Source organism: Adiantum capillus-veneris, chromosome 8, assembly GCF_014529385.1.
Source record: "Adiantum capillus-veneris isolate H3 chromosome 8, ASM1452938v2, whole genome shotgun sequence".
In the NCBI taxonomy this organism is placed as follows: Eukaryota; Viridiplantae; Streptophyta; class Polypodiopsida; order Polypodiales; family Pteridaceae; genus Adiantum; species Adiantum capillus-veneris.
Window position 1 is genome coordinate 116825324 of NC_140938.1, and position 20667 is coordinate 116845990.

General features: G+C 45.0%; 1 protein-coding gene across 2 annotated transcripts in view; it reads right to left on the bottom strand.

Annotated features, from left to right (window-relative positions):
• Positions 1 to 20667, bottom strand: part of LOC147452824 (hyperosmolality-gated Ca2+ permeable channel 1.7-like) — a 176404-nt gene that overhangs the window by 129101 nt on the left and 26636 nt on the right. For both annotated transcript variants that reach the window (XM_086518419.1, XM_086518418.1), the window contains exons 2-6: positions 8806 to 8955; positions 8596 to 8731; positions 8382 to 8483; positions 7798 to 7917; positions 7649 to 7729 (exon numbers count right to left, since the gene is read on the bottom strand). In XM_086518419.1, the coding sequence (XP_086374545.1) occupies positions 7649 to 7729; positions 7798 to 7917; positions 8382 to 8483; positions 8596 to 8731; positions 8806 to 8955 (589 nt within the window). The remainder of the gene's footprint in view (positions 1 to 7648; positions 7730 to 7797; positions 7918 to 8381; positions 8484 to 8595; positions 8732 to 8805; positions 8956 to 20667) is intronic.

Here is a 20667-nt window from a genome sequence, read left to right on the forward strand (position 1 = left end):
ACCACGATTTAGAAGGAATCCCAGTAGAGCTAGGAGTCCACACAATTCCTCTGGTTGAGGGGGCTAAGCCGGTCAGAGGACGTGCTTACAAACTGAATCCCAAGTATGCAGAAGCAGTCAAAATCGAGTTGGAAAAAATGCAAGAAGCAGGTATTATTGTACCAGTAGAGCACTCAGAATGGTTGTCTCCTATGGTTATTGCCCCAAAGAAGCAGTCCAATAAAATTCGAGTTTGTGTCGACTATCGGGCTCTGAATAAGGTCACAATCCAGGATGGATTTCCGACACCTTTTACTGAGAGAGTCCTCGAAGATGTCGCTGGCCATGTACTGTATAGTTTTATGGACGGGTTCAGCGGCTACAATCAATTAGGAATACATCCTGACGACCAAATCAAAACAGCTTTTGTGACTCCCTGGGGTATTTTCATCTACACTAGAATGTCTTTTGGGCTTAAAAATGCACCGCCTTCTTTCAATCGCATAGTATATCTCATCTTTTGTCCTCTGCTTACTGATCACCTTCGCATATTCATGGATGACTTTTCTACCTTCTCGGGTGCTCAATGTTCGACCCCAGTAGAAAATCTAAAGGAGCATCTTGCTCAGCTCTCTGCAGTCTTCCGCAGGTGCAGAGAGGCACGTTTGAAGCTCAATCCGAACAAATGTCACTTTTTGGTCACAGAGGGCACACTGTTGGGCCATGTGGTGTCTGCTCAAGGTTTGGCACCGGACCCAGAGAAGATAGTGGCTATCTTGAAGTTACCTCCTCCCATAAATCCCAAAGGTGTTCAGAGCTTTGTGGGCCACACCGGCTATCATCGCAGGTTTATACGTATGTATGCACAGGTGGCTCAACCATTGACCCGGCTCACCAGTGCTGCTGTTCCCTTCCGGTGGTCAACACCTGAGGCCGAAGCATTTGCATACCTCAAAAAACGTCTCACTGAAGCGCCTATTCTAGTTGCCCCGGATTGGGCCCTACCTTTTCATGTGCATACAGATGCCAGTCTGTTGGCCGTGGGTGCTGTGCTGACTCAGCCTAGCAAAGAGTTCAACTTGGATCGCCCTGTACATTATGCAAGTCGCCTGCTCACCAAAGCAGAGCGAAACTATAGCACCACAGAGAGGGAAGGATTGGCTATAGTGTATGCTCTACACAAATTTCATCACTATTTGCTAGGGGTCCACTTCACAGTTATCACTGATCACCATGCCTTGCGCTATCTGCTTAATAAGCCACAGGTTGCAGGTCGAGTATGGCGATGGCTCCTCCTATTCCAGGAGTTTGATTTTGAAGTGGTACTCCGTCCTGGTAAGCATCATGTAATGGCTAACCACCTCTCTCGCATTTACACAGGCGAAGAAGCTACCGGGATTGCGGATGACTTTCCAGATAGCAGTCTTTTTAAAATAGATACAACACCGGAGTGGTACGGCGAGGTCCTACATTTTCTATCTACTGGGCTGTACCCAGAGAGGGCATCCCCACTGCAAAAGAGGAGATTGCTATTGAAGTCCAGGCCTTTCACTCTGATCAGGGGCCAGCTCTACAAAGCGGGACCAGATGGTGTTCTGAAGCGTTGTGTCTTGCCTCATGAGGTGGAGCATATTCTGGAGGATGCCCACAATGGTCCCACTGGTGGCCATTACCCTGGTCACATCACTGCTCAGAAGATTCTACAGAGTGGTCTGTGGTGGCCCTACATTTTTAGGGATGCAATAGCATATTCTAAGGTTTGTGATGTGTGCCAGAGATGTGGGCCAAAGCCGAGTAAGTAATCCAACTGTCCTTTGCAGGTCTCGATGGCGTGGCTACCTTTTGAGAGATGGGGTTTGGACTTTGTAGGACCAATATATCCCCCGGCTCAACCAGGTAATCGCAAATATCTGCTAGTGGCTACAGACTATGCAACAAAGTGGGCAGAGGTACTAGCGACAGTAGATTGCACCGGCAATACAGTGGCCAAATTTTTATATGAAAATATTTTATGCAGATTTGGATGTCCCTTAGAGATCACCAGTGATAGAGGCAGTCATTTTGTCAATGACATGATCTCAAATTTGCTGGCCAATTACAAGATTTTTCATCGCAAGTCGTGCTCTTATTACCCTAGAGCCAATGGACAGGCCGAGAGCACCAACAAGGTTCTGATCGCTCTACTGAGGAAAGCATGTCATCTCCATCCAGCATCGTGGGCTCAGGCTGTGCACGGCACTCTTTGGGCATACCGCACATCTTTCAAAGCAACAACGAATCAAACGCCTTTTCAACTCGCTTTCGGTTTGGAAGCCATAGCTCCATTTGAGTTCAACTCCGGTTCCCCTAGGGTGGGTAGTCTGCGTGCAAGTTGGGGCATGGAATCTGCCTCTATCTCCCGTCTCACCTTATTGGATGAAAGCCGCCTTTTAGCTTCTCGTGCTCTGCAAGCGGAACAACTTCGTCGCAAAGCGTGGCATGATCGCCACCTCAGAAAGCCAAAAATAACGCAAGGCACATTGGTGCTACTCTATCAGGCAAAATATTTGAAAAAAGCAAAGAAGCTGGTTCCAGCTTGGCAAGGGCCCTTTAGAGTACAGGAGGTTTTGCCACAGGGAGCTGTCCAGTTAGTCACTTTGGAAGGTGTTCCTTTGCCACTGGTAAATGGCTCCAGAATCAAGTGCTATTACTCCTCTGAGTAAAGGGTCTGCAACTATCCCGCCATCTGTAGGATCTATGTCCCATCTCTCTCCTCCCCACTATCTTTCCATCAGAACGGGTGTTTTGTTACTGTCTCAGTTATGCTCTCCTCACGACTAGCTTTCCACCAGAATGGATGCTCTGTTACTGTCTCAATTTCTGCTATGTCTTGTTATTTGCGGTTAAGTATTAAGGTCCTTCCAGTTAAGCTTTCAGTCAAGCTTCTCGTCGGAGTGGTTTTGTTCAGTTTGACAAGTGGAATCTACTTGGGGACTCTTGGGGACTCTGCTTAGATGGCAATTGGGATAATGAACAAGGTGTAATCAAGGACTTGACTTGATGAGACTCCCAATGCCATACTGTCTAGGGGAAGAATATGGCAGAGTTTATGTCAAAGAACTTTGATTCCAATAGCAGAAAAAACCTTTGGTGCCATTAAACTTTCAGCTTTGTTGTAGAACCTTAATCTCCTAATGAGTCAAAATTACCCTCCCTTTTATCTGCTCGAGATTTGTAGCTGCTCAAAAATTAGCACTTTGTACCTTCTCTTTGCTTCTGCTATCACTTTTATCACTTTGTACCGAGTGTGATCGTTGCGCCCTACCTATCCCAACCCCAAACCCCTCGTCCCTAACCTCTCCGCAAACACACTCATCCCTACTCTATGCCAACCCCTCGCCCCTACCCTCCCTTACTTCCCTCGCCCTTACCTGCCCTCAACCCCCTAGCCCCTATCCACTATTTTCCCCCTCGCCCATACCCACTCTCTCCCCCCTCGCCCCTATCCACTATTTTCCCCCTCGTCCCTACCCACCCTCAACCCCCTCGCCCATACCCACTCTCTCCCCCCTCCCCCCTATCCACTATCTCCCCCTCGCCCCTATCCACTTATTCCCCCTCGCCCTTACCTACCCTCAACCCCCTCGCCCCTATCCACTATTTTCCCCCTCGCCCATACCCACTCTCTCCCCCCTCGCCCCTATCCACTATTTTCCCCCTCGCCCCTACCCACCCTCAACCCCCTCGCCCATACCCACTCTCTCTCCCCCTCGCCCCTATCCACTATCTCCCCCTCGCCCCTATCCACTTATTCCCCCTCGCCCTTACCTACCCTCAACCCCTCGCCCCTACCCACCCTCAACCCCCTCGCCCATACCCACTCTCTCCCCCTCGCCCTTATCCTCTAAATATCCCTCGACCCTACCTCCCTTACTCCCTCGCCCCTATCCTATACGCATCCCCTCGCCCTTAACCTACCTAAACCCCTTGCCCAATTCCGCCTGCATCCATCGATTAGCAATCAGAACCCATCGTTTTCAATCCATCGTGTGCTTTAAAACAGCCATAGCTTTTTTAACTCCACATCCGCTGCCTCCATCGCTTTGAAAGGACAAGCTATTTGTTTCTTGCGTATTCAAGCTTTTTCAGAGTTAGCACTGCACACTGCAGATTGACACAACCAGGAATTCTCTTTACAATGGCTGGAACAAGCAAGCAAGTAAGGAAAAAAAAAGCTCTCTCTCCAGAGAGGCCAACTGAGACATCCCAAAGTTCTGCAGAGACAGAGGATGTGGATACATCCATCCATGGCCTCACTGATGTGTCCTCCACTGATCACAGTGATGAAAATTACAAGGAGTCCGAATCAAGCTCTGCTTCCAACTCCGAGTCTTCGAGCAACGAGGAAGAGGAAGAGGATGATGAAGAAGAAGCTGTAAAGAACCAAAAGAAGAGAAAAGCCATCATGCAGATACTGGGTCATCCAATTCCTCGGCCTCCTTCTTCCAAGACCCAAACCAAGTTCACATTGAACTTCCATCTGCAGCAGCCTCATCCGTCACTTCGAGAAGTCCTATCAAAAGACCAGCTACACAAGCTAGGATTGTCAGCATTAGCAGACATCGATCTGCCTTCGGATATTCCCATGGATATGGTGCATGCACTCCTCAAGTTTTTTCCCCAAGTCAGAGGACACCCACTGAGTGCTACACGAATAGGTAACGCCTTGGGGATGAAAACTTTTCCTGCAGTGAAACCGGCTACGCGCACCTATTCCCAACTTTCGAAAGATGCGACAATCGAGGCATGCAAAGAACTACTCAATACAAATCATGCTAGCTATGCAAGGAATAAACAGCTCTGGTCCATTTTCAAGTATTACTTTTTGGTCAGAGATCCTAAAGTCGGCAAGGGCAAGGGCAAGGCCAGATGTGACGTGCCTACTATATTCTCGCACTGCGAAGGCCTATACTGCCTCATCCACACCATCCCATGTGGCTTTCATCAAATTTTATTTACCTCTTTACAGTCTCGGGCTAAAAGATTCAGAGCTCTGGTGCAATCTGTGCAATCTAGCTTTCAATGCTTCGCAGCTCCGATGTTGGCCTGGGTGATTAATATACCTGTTAGTCCTATGGATGTGGATGCGGCGATGCAGCGTAAAAGCTCTAAGAAAAAAGGGAAAGATATTGAACAAACAAATGATCTATCTGAAAAGCCAAAGAAAAAGAGGGCAAAGGTAGTGAAGGACACAGTAGCATCTTTAGTATCCCTGCCAGTCTCCGAAAGCCAACAGCTTCGAGTGAAGCAACCAGTTCGACGTTCCTCGCATACGGTCACTACTGATTCGATGGTAAGTTCAGGTGGTCCAGATCACACTATGCATGTCACAGCTGTGACTTCTACAGTGTGTGTTCCTCTCTCTACTGCTGCTATTTTTACACCTACCACAGTGACTAGCTCCCATGTCCCAGTGGCAATTGCTTCTTCTCCTATGCCTAGTCCTGCGGCAACCACTCCTACCATCTCTACTTCGACAGAGAGGCATGCGCCTAGTCCAGAGAGGCATGCTCCTAGTCCACCGCGAGCAGTGCCACTTGTCACACCAGTCCCACCAGTTGTACCACTCTCCAACTCTCTTCACCCTGACACTATTACAGGACCTTCTACAGGATCGGACTCTAAATCATTTTTTCGGCTATCGGTGGATAGATTGCAGGAGTCTAGGCAAGCCATTGCCACCATTGAGCGGGGAGCAGAGCGTTTAGCAGCCACACACCAGCGTCACGCAGCTACTTACGCATCTATGGAGGGAGCTCTGAAGGTTGCTAAGAGCGCCATCGCGGATAGGGATGCCACTATTTTCACACTTCAGCAGGCCCTGAAATTAAAGTCTAAAGTGATTAGTGACCTTCAGAATCAACTCCAAAGATTTAGAGAATTGTTGTTACAGGAAAATAGGGCAACGCAGCCTACGATGATGGGTATGGGATATGGGTGGACTGGAGCAGGTACACCAGTGCAGCATGCAGCAACGGGTCCTTCTCAACAGTTTATGGGACTTTACTCATAGACTCCAGTTCCCGTTCAGTACTACAACCAACAACAACAGTATCCTCCTCCTCAGGGGTTTCAGTCTTCACCATTGCATCAGATGCAAAATATGACTTGTTGTGATGGAGTTGCTGGAGCACATCGGCATGGCTGTGTTACTCGACGTCCTCAGTACACTACAGGACAGGTGCTACCATCGGCTCAGCAGCAGGTGGCTGGTCATTTCTCAGGAAACACACTTACTGACAGGAGAGCTCGCATACAGCAAGGCCCCACAATCGATTTGATGGCCCCACCTCCAGAAGCTGATCCTTCGGATGCAGCAGTAGCCACCACTCTATCTCTTGGATGACAGATCCAGGAACTCACCATTGTACATACTAGTAGTTTTCTTTCAAAGTTTCAGTCTTCCTCTCACCGAGACGGTGAGCGGTCTTGTGGCGGGCAACCTGTAGCAGGGCTACAGTCACTTCACAGGACAGGCAGTTGGACAGTTAGCTACAGTTGGTCTGGTTCACACTGGACGGACCCTTTGGGCTGAGAGTGACACGTGGTAGGGTACCTACGGTGGTCTAGTGGACATCGTGGCCAGGTCACCACCACCACTCAGTTTGGAGATAGACTTAGCTGGCTGGACATTTATGGGCCGTTGGTGGCTCTTATGGTTGTACATATGAGTAGTCGTGTTTTGGGGGCAGTTCTATCTTATCTTGCACGTAGTCGTCTAGAGGAAGTCTTACACAGAGCACTGCTTCACCATCCCTGCACATCTGAGCCTCGACACCCCATTGGTACCTGTGAGTCCTGGGCTGGAGCAGAGTGTGCTGCCACGCCAGAGTCTGTACATGGTTCTTTGAGCTAGTCGAGTCCACATGTTCTGGTCCACTGTTGTGTCTCTGTTGTTATCCATTGTTTCTGTGTTGTTATCCGTTGTTTCTGTGTTTCATTCTGTTTGAGAGAGTTTTCATTTGTTTGAGTGAGATTGTCACGCACATTGCACTGAGGGGCACCCACACTGTAGAGAGCACGACGCATTATCCGCGCTACAAGAGAGAAGGAGCATACTCACCCCATATGTCTGTAGATGTAATGAGAACACGAACATGGAGCGAGAACTGTCAAAGGAGGAGAATGAGAATGGGGGACCCAGAACAATGCAGGGGCAGGGGAGAAGAGGAGATTGAAAAAATGCATATTCTACTAAGAAGCTAGGCTTGACCACAAGGCCTCCAAAAATGCCCAAAAACAGGCAAACATCACAGACAGATTTCTTAGCAAACTGTTTGTTGGCCCCCTTTCAATCTTGGAAAGGGCCTTCAACGACCGGAAGGATACTAGAACGGATGCGAGAACAGGCCAGAATGCGTTACTTGTTTGAAACACAAATTCAAACGGCCCAGGGCTGGAACGGCTCTTGGCCACTCGGAATGTGTTTCGAGCATGGCAAGGGCCTGGAATGGCCGTTCCTTTTTTCTAGCCGTCTACATGACCAATACTCGACGTATTGTTCACTACTTCTATGTACTCGTAGTGGTTGTGGGACTTTCGGTCTCTATGCGTGTATATCTGAAATAAAACCCATACAAAAGAAGAAAGAGAGTGCACAACAGGAATATATACAGCTATAATATTTCACCTGCGTTGTGAGATCCTCAAGTTCTTTCGTGTAGTAATCTATGGCATCTACCTGCTCTCCCCACAGCCCTAGATAACTTGTCTGCAACAATCTTGTGTGAGAAGTTGCAATAAGAATTTAAACATACTCAGAAGAGTAAAACTCCGTACCTTTGTCGTGGGACGAAAAGCAGGATTTTTAAGGAGTTTGATGTTATAATAATCCATCCAGTTCTGAAGCTTTTTCTTCTTTTGAACAAGCTTTGCAAGCTTATTTCCGTTACGGACAACCTAGAAGAAAAGTTAAAGTTAGGACAAGTGTGTTCTGCTATATAGCCTACAAGCATTAAAAACTGCCAGGGTTACCATTATACATGAAGAGTACAAAGCAAATGAAGATAAGTGAAAACTGCTCCTAGTGCATTTTGCCTTGCAGCTGATTAAATTGATATGTTTATAGTTTGATTATTGGTTTTTCCAGTATCTCAAGCTTAGAAAAGAAACCGCTAAAGTAACAAGAGTGATGGCTTATTACCTAAACTTACAAACACTAATCCTTTAGTTTGAGGTTTCAATTCTACATTCAAAATGAACGCTTGCATTTCTTCAAACTTGTGAAATGCAATTTCAGACATCAAAACTGTCATTATGCAGAGAATAATTCATTCATCTCTCCTTTTACGACCCAATAGACTGTCAGTGAAAAAGAGTTAAAAACTTGCTCTAAAATGAGCCTCATGTATGTGAGCATGTACCTGATGCAAAACATAATTGTCAGGATGGTTAACCCTGAAAAAATGCTCAACGTGAAGACCAAGTGATTCATCTGGATCTATGGGTATGTTCTTTACCAAAACCTGCCAAGTATGTAAGAACAACACCAAGCCTTTAAATTAATCCACAGCTTATTGTGTGACAGAAACAAGCCATAAAAGGGCCTGAATGTAAGTAGATAAAACTTCAACTCACAGTAAAATGGTCAGGTCGACGACGTTGAGCATCATTAAAACCTAGTCGCATCAGCATTACCTTCTCATACTCTCTAAAAAGTACTACACAAATCCATCCAGTGAATATGTATGACATGCATATATGTGCCCACAGCCTTCAGCAAATAGTAAGTTTTTAGAAAACATTTACTTAATAAGTATTTAGATAAGAACAGGAGCAAAACAATACCTCTTTGATCCATCTTTCACATTGCTAATAGAGAGTTTATCTATGTTACTAAAGAGGAATCGGTGGGAATCTTGGAGCTTGTCATCAGTTGCGTTGATAGGAAACAGGACAATGGCAGACAAGAGGAACATAGGTACAAACAATCTAAGCCTGTAAGAAAAACATAAACACCTTTTAAGGCACACAAAGCTTGTGAGTTTTTGGTCTCTGTAAAAAAGTCTTGATCAAGGAAAAGTAAAGGTTAAAGAGATGCTTCATACACAAATATAACTATGACCACACACACATGCACACACACACTTGTATGTTTGTGTGCACATGCACATACAAGGGTTGTTATTTTGTATTGAAGACCTGGATTATGTTAGGGTTGGTCTAGGTGTTTTTAGTTAGTTAATTATAGTCTACGTTGATCTAGGTGTTTTTTAGTGAAATTTATTTAGTTAATTATAGGCATTTTCCTAAGGGAATTTGCTCCCATCATCAAATGCTTGCAAGAGTTGCATCCATCTAGCCTTTTGACCCTGAACTCTATTTGACTACAAAGACACTTCAGGATTGCCTCAAACAAACACCAATCAAATAGTGCCACCTACAAGAGAATACAACACTGCAGCTTCAAATGGACGGCATGGGTGAAAGGTGCTAGACCAATCTACCGATGGAGCTAGCCCATCGGGCCCAGAGGCCTAAAAGACTAGTCTCTCAATGTCCCACTCACCTTGCAAAACTGAATGGACGTACACCCCCCTGGAAAACGCATCATTCTTGCCAGAATTCGTGCCGCAAATCGCCGGCTGACGTGGTAGTCTGCACAGTAGCGACATGGCAGCTTTTCGGCAGCAGTTATGGAGGCAGTGAACTTTGAGAGCTTTCGGGCGCCATGTTTTTAGTAGTGGAAGTTTTGAAGGTACCTGCTTTTGTAACAGTTTCTTTTAGGTGCCATATTTTTTGTAGTGGAAGCTTTTGAGGGTACCTGGTTTCGTAAGAGTTTCTTTTAGGCCTGGAGCCTTCATAAGTGAGCCCTGGGGGTCACTTTTGTCAAGTCAATGCATGGTTGCACCTTTGCAGAGTGATCTCCTCGGCAATTGTACTCTGTGGATTTATTAATATAAAAGTAGTACCGAAAGGGGCGCCAGACTTTGGGGCCAGTGCATCTAGAGATGGAACTTTGCAACTTTGTGTTTCATCATTGTTATTTTAAAGTTAAGTGTGATCAAGTTTTCCAATTTGTTCGTGAGTTTACGCTGATTCACCGCCTCGATAGTGGCTTGCCGATTACATAAATTCACTTGTGAGTTTGTTGTCGATTCACCACCTTGCTAGTGGCTTGCCGGTTATAATTGAAGTGCTCAAAGACTGGTACAATAGCCACAATCACAATCCACCAGTCACAAAGTGACAACGTGGCACAACATGACCTAAACGAAAGAGAAGAGAAAAAGCCGGACCGGAACAGAGCACCTAAGCCCGAGTCTAGTCTCGAGTGAAAGGCGGCACGATTTGCCACACGCATTGTGGCGTGAATCACAGGTTGCTTACATGGCAGAACCAACGCAATTGTACGCGCAGCCAGCTTTTCAGCTTTATCTATTGAAAGCGTTAACTTCCACGCTTATGGCGCTAGCTTTGAAGAGTGGTTGCTATTGAGGCCATGTGCCTTTAAATATGAGGCCTTTGGGGAGCCTCTACGATTGAGTACAAGTCTACAAATGCAAAGAGACTTTCACAAGCAGTTCGATCTGTGAAGATCAATAAATAATGAAGTATGGCAAGGGCGCTTGTAATAGACTTGGACACTCCAAGCGAGAAATCTACACCAACACACGTGAGAAAATTGCAAACAACTGAACTGAACTTGGATAGAGACAGAGAGAGAGAGAGAGAGAGAGAGAGAGAGAGAGAGAGAGAGTGAAATGAAATGAAATGAATGTTATATTAACGTCTTCAAAAGGCCAAAGTGACCTATGAGACCAGAAAGTTACAATGTGGTGGATCTGATACAAAGTCAAAGTAACAAGATGACAAAATGACAAAATGACAAAATAAAATACTATGGAATCCTAGACTGTTGGGTGTGGACTAAGCAGCTAAAACAGCTAGCTGGGATAGCTAGATCACAGGAGATCCAAGATCGGTCGCTGGCGGATCTCATCAATCTCCTCCATGGTCAGTAGTCTAACCGGGCGTCGTGAAACCAGCCTGTACTTTCAAAAAGGGCGGTAGACCTTAGACTTAAACATTATTTGCTTTCACCCATTTAATTTGTCGCCCACTTTACCTGTACTTTCAAGACACAACAAAGGGGAAAGGGATACAAGCTGCTAGACTGCACCTGTATGAGAAGACCGACACCAGATTGGCCCCTAAATTAGCCACCCCTTTCGGTATTTCTTTATTATTTACCAGAGGGAATAAGAGTTGTGGTTCCCTACAAGCTGCCCCTCACAACCTTGGCTGAATTTCAATTGTTCTGGCCTGATTTCGGCACCATAACTGTACTAGGACCCTTCACAGTCAATATTCCCACGCATTGGATGACTTTCCCGACGCATACGGACACTTTGCAAAACCTGGCAAGAATCTGCAGCACGCTGAATTCTCTGTTTCTGCCCCGAAAATGCGCCAGATCACCTGTACAACGGTCCCCTCACGTTTCTGAACCTCCTGGGGGTATTAGGGTCCGTTTAGGGCCAAAACCCTAAACCTGCAAAAATACACAGCAGGCTGTAATTCACTGTTTTGGGCTCCGTTTTGCGTGCCGGTCGCATCCGTAGCAAGTCCTCGACCTCCCGCACCTGTAGGGCTACTTGCCCTTTGAATCGGACGAGATTTCGCATGTGAAACCTCCCCGAATCACCTGTACTTGTGGGGGATTAGCCGCTAGCTAATCCAGTACCTGTGCAAGAGGCTCTTGCCTCGGCAATCGCGCATGAACCCACACAACTGTACATTGGTCGATTGAAAAGCCCACTAGAGGGGCATAACATACTGCCATAGGGGAGAGAGAGAGGGCAGTGCGTAGCGTGTAAGGCATCACTCCTGGCACGCACTGTACATAAGAGGGAAAGGAAACACTCCATAGCTCTCAACCTGTGAACAGAATGCAAGTGAAGTCCTCTCCCAGCTTAAAATTCAGCACCCTTTCTTCTTGAAGAGGCAAGTGCAAGAAAAATCAACAGTTGGCGCATTTACAAGCATTTGCCCGTTTCGGGTTCGCCGCTTAAAAATATCCTCACCGGTTGCCCAGTTGACTTCACGGCAGAGTAATAAAATGTTCCCCTTGTCATTCCGGAGGTAATGACGCGAATACATTTTCAGGTCCCAAAATAACAGTTCCCTAAATTTTAGGAGATGCTGCCATTGTATCTTTCTAGGTCATCTGACCCTCTTTGTACACTGTAGCCACACCAAGAACTGAAATGTAGCCTCTGTAGCAAAGGATTCCACTTGGCTAGTCAATGACCCCACTTTGGCTAACCATAGTCCTTGTCCAACCTTACTGCTCTCTTGCCCTCGGGCCTGGACTCCCTCTGAACAGTTCCACACTAGCTATGCAATGCAGGGCAGTTAGATTTCCAGAGGGTGTTTCCAAAAAGTGAAAATGAATAAATAATAAGAAAGAAATCAACAAAAAGGATAGATAGTAGTCACACGCTCGTGACATACCCCCCTCTTGAAATCTCAAACGTCCTCATTTGTATCTATGTCATATATGCTCACAGTCAACACTGGTGTATTCAACACCTGTCGACACATGTACGACACATACATGCTCATTGTCAACCCTGGTGTATTCAACACCTCGTCGACACATGTATTGCCTGCGTGTGAACCTTGTCCCAATGACATAGTGGTAGCTTCGCACTCTGCCATTGCTTTGAGTCATTAACTTTCCAATGACAAAATGGTAGCTACGCATTTTGCCACTGTCTTTTAGTACACGTTGGATCCAGTAACACTTTCGAGCATACCCAAACCGAGAGTTTAAGAATGCAGTTACACATGTACCCTTTAATAGAAGCAATTACTGTATCCTTGACAAACTGACAAGAAATACTCACTTCTATAACACTAACCACACTTTTGGACATTCCATAAGAGCAATTGCCAAACTGACAATCTGTACAGCTCTAACATTCATGTAATATGTACTTGATTTGAGCTCACTTTAAATACCATGTACATCATTTGTTTCAGAAGCCATTGTCACACTGACAATCCATGTAGCTTTAAAACTCAAGGGGTCAAGGTAGGTTGCAAATCGAAGGCTTCAAGGTAAAGTGATAACACAGTTGGTGACTCTGCAAGTTCACCTTCTTCCATTCACTTTGCATCCATATGGATAGTTTCTGAACTTCACCAAGTAACGCTTAGCAACCTTGCCTTTCACTTTTCTTTCTTTATGTGCCAAAATCTGTTCCGGGACCAAGATCTCGTCAAGTTCCTCGACTTCCGGCTGATCTTCAGCTGGCATATCCTCTGGCACATCACCCACATAGGGTCTGAGAAGACTCACATGAAACGCTTGTGAATCTTCCAACTCTCAGGCAATTTCAGCCTATATGCAATATCATTGATTATGTCGCATACTTGAAAAGGCCCATAGTAACGCATGCTGAGCTTTGGAAACAGTCTTTCCTTGCCCTTCATCTTCTTTAACCTTGCCTTTTCAAAGTGTAGAAGCACCCAATCACCAAGTGAAAATGCCACTTCACGACGGTGACGATCAGCTGCTTTCTTTTGCTTTGCCTGAGTCTTTTCTAAGGCCACTTTGACCTTCTTGTACATTTCATCCATGTCCTGAACATACTTGTCTGCTTCAAATATCTTGTCCTTTGTGTAAGGATTCTAGGTACTAATCCTCTGTTAAGTACTTAAACTCATGATTAAGACTTAAGAAACTGAACTGAACTCAAGACAAGACTTGACAAGACTTAGAAGACTCTGTGTTTGATTGATTGAATGTGTGATACAAGGGCTCCTTATATATGATACGAAGAGACATAAATGAAAAGACACGTCTCTTGGTGAAGAGACACGACTTTAGACGTAAAGACACATCCTTTCGGCGAAGAGCTGCAACCATTGGGCGAAGAGTCACACCCATGTTAAACAATCGTGACATTCCCTCCCATTTAAAATGAGAGCCCGTGTCAAAGAAATGACTTCTGATGTTGATAGAACTCTGGAAAAGCATTGAATCTTCGAAAATCTTCAATCTTTGAGTTATCGAAAACCTTTGTCTTGAACCTTTGCTTCTTGCGAAACCTTTTTGCTTTGGCTGCTAAATCCCATGTCATTGCATTATTCAAAGACTTTTTAGAGGAATCTGGCATAATCAGGTTGACTGCAACAAGAGATTGATCTTCAAAATCCTTCATGCGATGTAAGATTTCTGGTTCAAAATCTTCCAGTAATTGCGAAATATTTGGGGAAGAGGAAATCTTCTCAAGGTATTCTTCAGATGGGGTAACTTCAACTTTAGTAATCTCTGGAGAGGATTTTCGATTGAGACTGTAATCATCTTCCAATAATGAATCCCAAAATTCTTCAGAATCATCTTCTGGAACTGTCACTTCATCACTTGCAATTGGTATATCATCATCCAGTAAAGAATCAAAGAAAGCATAGTCGTCTTCAGACTCGGAATCTACAACTCTATCTTTATCTTTGTCTTCATCAATTGATTCAGGAGAAGTTAATGAATTCAAAAATTCCTTCATAAGAATACTCGTATCCTATGAGAGACGAATTGTATTGACCACAGATTTTCCTTTATCCTTAGCAAAATCTGGTTGTTCAAGATTCGATGATGTTTCCGCATTGGAATTTCTTTTCAAATTAGACAGATTTGGTCTCTTTGGACATTGATACCATCTATGATCACCACTGCAAATTGTACATAATCCTTCCTTCTTTGAAGTCGAAGATCCATTTGATGAAGAGCCTTGCTGAGTATTGGAATGACGATCTTGAGAAAAATCACGTTCTTCACCTCGATCAAGTGGAGGAGCATGTGAAGAAGATCTACTTTGAGATTGTCAATCTTGAGAATAGAACCTTGAAGTTGAATAAGGTTGCGTTACTTGCTGTCTGAACTGAGACTGATGTTGTTGACTTTGGCTATAGTTGTCTCTGCGATCACGCTGTGAAAAGCGAGCGCTATTTGAAGATCTGTTACCAGGGAGAAAATTCCGTGTAGGGCGTCGATTATCGCCAAGACGTTCCACATAGGCAATTGTAGCATCCAAAGTGGTAGAGTTGTATTTGTGCACATCATCCTTCAGGTTGGGTTCGAGTCCGTCGATAAAGCTGTGAAGTTTATCAAAGGGACTAAGGGTCTCTATCTCCAGAGTTAGCCTTTGGAACTCTGTGATGTACGCGACCAAGGAACCTGTCTGGCTCAGGCGGCGAAGAGAGGACCGGGCATGAAAATCCGCATTAGCAGGTTCGAACGCCTTGAGAATAGCACGCCGGAATTTATCCCAAGAAGGTATGTGTTTACCATCAGCAACCCGTCGTTGCCACCAAAGAAATGTTGTGTCCTTGAGCAGAGAACTAGCAAGTGCAACTTTTTTACTCTCGACCAAGTCTGTGTTCGATAAGTAAATCTCCATTATGAACAGCCATTGGTCCAGCACGCGCTTGTCGCGGCGACTAGTGTATGGTTCCGGCAGTTTAACATCAAGCTTCTTCTTCTGTGCAGCATTAAAAATTTTATAAAGTAATTGAAGTTCGCGATTGTCTACCTCATCAGTTGGATCTGGTTCGTTTGGTTCATCCATTGAAGCTTCGGATGAAGGTGTCGAATCAGCATGTGTAGTCCGAGAAGCAACAGGTCGACTTCGAGAAGTGTTTTCCGTGTGCATCTCATCCAAGCGAGTGTGAAGTAATGCGAGGCTTGCGGAAAGTGTGGCCATCTGCTCCTTAATAAGAGTAAGGGCATCGTCAGATTGACCACCTCCGTCCTAAGAATTTGGCATGGTTACGCCTTAAATGAACTCGAACAGGTGCAAGTTTTGGGTTGGGAATAGGTTCCGGGAATTGGAGCTGGATAATCCGGAATAATAATAACCTTTGGTTCGGGTGCTGCCAATTGTTCGGGTTCTGGAGTATCGGGAATAAGTATTACTTCCAGCTTTGAGTACGGAAATTTACCCGCAAAATTTCATCGGGAAAAATCTGCGTAGTGGTTTGCGTCAGCCATGTGTGCGAAATATCTTGTGCAGTAGGTGCACACAGAGCAGAGCAAGGGAGAGTGGGTTTTCTCTCTGTTTTCTTTTTTAAGTTAGTTTATATGGGGTTTTTTTTTTTTTTTTTTAATCAAGTGAGTGAGTTCACATGGGTTTTTAAAAATTTGGGGATTGGCCGGCCACTAAAAAATGAGGTCACTTTTTTAATAGCATAAATTGACTTGCTGCCAGCCAGCGTAGAAACTTAGTCCAGCGTAATGAATTTGCAACAACGTAAGTATTCAGCCAGCGTAGGAAATTGTGTAGCGCAAGAAACTTTGAACGCCAGCGATTTGGGAAATTGTAACGCAAAAGCAGCCAGCGTTGTGTCTTCTACGAAGGCAAATGTCAGCCCAACGTTTCATAAATTCAGCCTCGAGTGTACATGACTCTCAGGGAAGGGGTGCGATCTTTGGGAAGGGGTTGTGCCCTCTCGCGAAGAGGTGCCCTTTGGATATGCAGCAGCCAACAAAGGGAACTCAGCCCCTTGCCGAGTGAATGGGCACACAGGCAAAGCAACACACCCGTATGCGAAAGGGTGCGAGCAAGGTGAAGAGGTACCGTCCGTTCACATGGAGAGGTGCTCGCACAATCTCGAAGGGACACCACCCGATGAGGAGGCCAGGTACGTGGCACTCCCGCACACCGACATTTGCATCCCTGTCCTTTGTTCTATATGTATGTAATTGGAACAGAATAGATTTAAGTTACCTCATGCTTGTATGCACATGCGTACCATCTTTCTTCTGCTTCCATGCAACTCCGGGAAGGGGTAGAGTGTAGCGGCGAGGGTGAGAGGCTCACAACCTTCGGGTCCCGGGAAAAAAATTTGCTCTGATACCACTGTAAGGATTCTAGGTACTAATCCTCTGTTAAGTACTTAAACTCATGATTAAGACTTACGAAACTGAACTGAACTCAAGACAAGACTTGACAAGACTTAGAAGACTCTGTGTTTGATTGATTGAATGTGTGATACAAGGGCTCCTTATATATGATACGAAGAGACATAAATGAAAAGACACGTCTCTTGGTGAAGAGACACGACTTTAGACGTAAAGACACATCCTTTCGGCGAAGAGCTGCAACCATTGGGCGAAGAGTCGCACCCATAGAGCGAAGGGGTGTGACCAGTCGTCGAAAGAGTGTGGCTTTTGGCGAAGAGACACGTCCTTTGGGTGAAGGGGTGTGATCATCCAAGGGCAGGGGTCCTCCTTGGCATGGCACTTCGCGTATCTGCAACTAGGAGTAGATGTATTGCTGTTAACATAGTCACAATCGTGACACTTTGTATGCAGTATGGGAGGAACTTTCTTGCCATCTTCAACTATCTCAAAAGGTGCCTTGCCAGTTGATGAATGCACTGTATTATTGTATGCATACTCCACCAATGGCAAATACTGCTCCCACTTTCCTTTATGCTCTGACACATAGCACTTCACCAGATCTAGGACGGTAGAATTTGCCTCTTCTGACTGCCCATCTGTTTGAGGATGAAACGACGAAGAGAATTTGAGCATTGTGCCCATATTCTCAAACAAGCCTCTCAAGAACAAACTTGTCATGCGTGGATCACGGTCACTAACAATTGACTGTGGCATGCCATGATACTCGAAAATATTGCTCATAAACAAGTGTGCCATCTGATCTGGCTTTATCTTCTTCCTGACAGGAATAAAATGAGCCTGCTTGCTGAATCTACAAATGATGGTCCAAATACCATCGTTTCCTGTCTGCGTTCTCAGAAGATCAAAGATAAAATCCATAGCAATACTTTCCCATGGTTTATCTGGAATAGGTAGTGGTTGCAATAACCCTAGTGCCTTTTGCCTGTCAAACTTGACCTTCTGGCATATTGGGCATTCTCCCACAGAGGCATCCACATCTCTTCTCAATGTAGGCCAGTAGAAGAATGTCTCAACCGCTTTAACTGTAGCATCGATACCACGATGCCCTGCATACGGTGGGACATGACTCTCTTCCATAACTTTGCGTCGCAATGGCTTTGTGACACACAATCTGCCATGCATCATCATGAACCCATCTTTGAGAAGATAGTGTTCATGACGTTGTCCATCCATTAGCTGCTCGAAGACCCTTGCTAAATCTTCATCATTTGCATATTGTTCCCTTATATCATCAAGTTCATGATGATAAGGAATTGACACAGCTGAAATTTGTGGCTTCCTTGACAAGGCATCAGCCACAACGTTCTTCTTGCCTTCCACATGCACAATCTAAAAATGGAACATGGACAAGATATTTGCCCATCGCATATGCTTCTCAGATAACTTTGCCTGTGTCAAGAAGTATCGCAAGGTCTGATGATCCGTTTGAACAACGAAATCTGCACCTAGCAGGTAGTGTTTCCAACTTAGAGCACATGAATCACGGCCTGCAGTTCTTTTTCATAGACTTGCATAGTCTTTTCTGGCCCTTGCAATATTCTACTCTCATAGGCTACTACCCTGCCGTCTTGCATTAGCACTGCACCAATGCTACTACCACAGGCGTCACACTCGACCACAAATGACTTCCTAAGATCTGGCAACACAATGACTGGATCTAAAGTCATCTTTTCCTTTAAGAGATTAAAAGCTGAAATCTCTTTCTGTGTCCATCTAAAGGTGACTGTCTTCTTTTGAAGAGCAGGTAAAAGTGAAGCAATCTCAACGAAATTTCGGATAAACCTTCTGTAATAGGAGCATAGTCCCAAGAAGCTTCGGACATCGTGCACCGTCTTCAAATCTGGCCATGACTTGATCGCTTCAACTTTAGCAGGATCCATTCTGACACCATCCTTTGAGACAATGTGTCCCAGAAAGTGAATCTCTTCCAGAAAAAATTCACTTTCCTTTGCATTGATGAGCAACCTATGGCTGCGTAGCTCTTTGAACACAATGGCCAAGGGATGCCTATGCTCCTCTTCATTCTTTGAGTAGACTATCATGTCATCAAAGAATGTACCAACAAACTGCTGGTGTGGACGGAAAATTCTGTCCATCATCCTATTGAACGTAGCAGGAGCATTTGTGAGACCAAAGGGCATCACTAAAAATTCCTAAAGGCCAAACGTTGTTCTAAAAGCAGTCTTGTGCAGATCCTCTGATCTAATGCGGATCTGATGGTACCCACTCTTTAGATCTATCCTGCTAAACATAGCTGCTCCTTCTAATTTGTCCAAAATATCATCAATTCTAGGTATAGGGAACCTATTCTTGATGGTATTCTTGTTCAGTGCACGGTAGTCGATGCACATACGCCATGAGCCATCCTTTTTCTGCACCAACAACACTGGAGAACAAAATGGAGATGAACTAGGCTGAATCAGCCCCTTTTTTAACAGCTCTTGTACTTGGTTCATTATCTCTTTCTGCTGAGCCGCACTAACCTTGTACGGAGGCTTATTTGGTGGGCTACTGCCTGGCACCAAATCTATCGCATGGTCCTCGGGTCTCTCTGGCGGTAATTGAGACGGTAATGAATCGGAAAAACAGTCACTATACTGTTGTAAAAACATTGACCTTTCTTTATCTAACACAGATAAATTTGATTCATCACAATCTGACACTTCACGTGCAAAAACCAAGTACGCAGAAAGATGCTTTTTCATTACAGAAGTAATAGCAGAAGGTGATACAGTGGGAATAGATTTCCCTTTAAGCTTTACATCCAGAATGTGAGTCTTTCCCCTGCTCTGTACAGTGATCTTTTTGTTGTAGGCATCCATGATTCCCTGTACACGAAACAACCAAGGAATACCTAGCAACACATCACATCCATCCAGTGGCATGATGTAAAATTCTTCAGCATCTACATAGGACTGGATATGTAGGCGCAACTTTTCGATGATGGGTGTCACAGCCTCTGTATGGCCAGGACATGTCAAACCTGCCTCTGCTGTATACCCCATCTCTTCAGGTCTGATTCCCAATTTTGAAGCCAATTCTGGGGAAATGAAGTTGGCTTTGGCACCTGGATCAAAGAAGATAAGCACTGTTTGATCCCTGACCTTTCCCCATGCTCTGCAAAGCTCATTTGCATCTAAATTTGGCTTGTCACCCACCATATCTGGCACTAGACCAACCATGGGCCTCTTTCCTTTCCTGTCCTCCTTGTCTTCAGAATCAGCTGGCCTTTTCTTTTGAGGACAATTGTAAGCAATGTGGCCATGCTGCTCACAGGGAAAGCATTTGTTCTCTGACCTCAGGACCTTCTTTTGCTCTTCCGACTTGCGAGGAAAACGTCTTTTCCATTTCTTTGCTGGTCCCTTTTCTGATTCAGCCGTAGCTTTGCCTTTCCCTGCGTTGGCTGGCTCCTAAGTCGCTTTAGGAACCTCATTGGGAACGTACTTCGCTGAATTTTTCTTGGATGATCCTTCCTTGACGCCAGTATTAAATTCACAATCTTCTCCCTTGAGCAAACCATTGCCAGTGTTTGCTACCTCGATGAGCTACGTCAAAGTAGTGACTTTAATCTTCATGCAGTACTTTCTCAATCCTTTGGGTAGGCCACAACAGTATTTTTCAATCTGTTCTGTCAATGGCACAAACCTATAGGAAGTTACTAGAAGTAGAGCTTTCCAAAACTTCCGATTGTAGTCATCCAGAGTCTTGCAAGTGGCAGC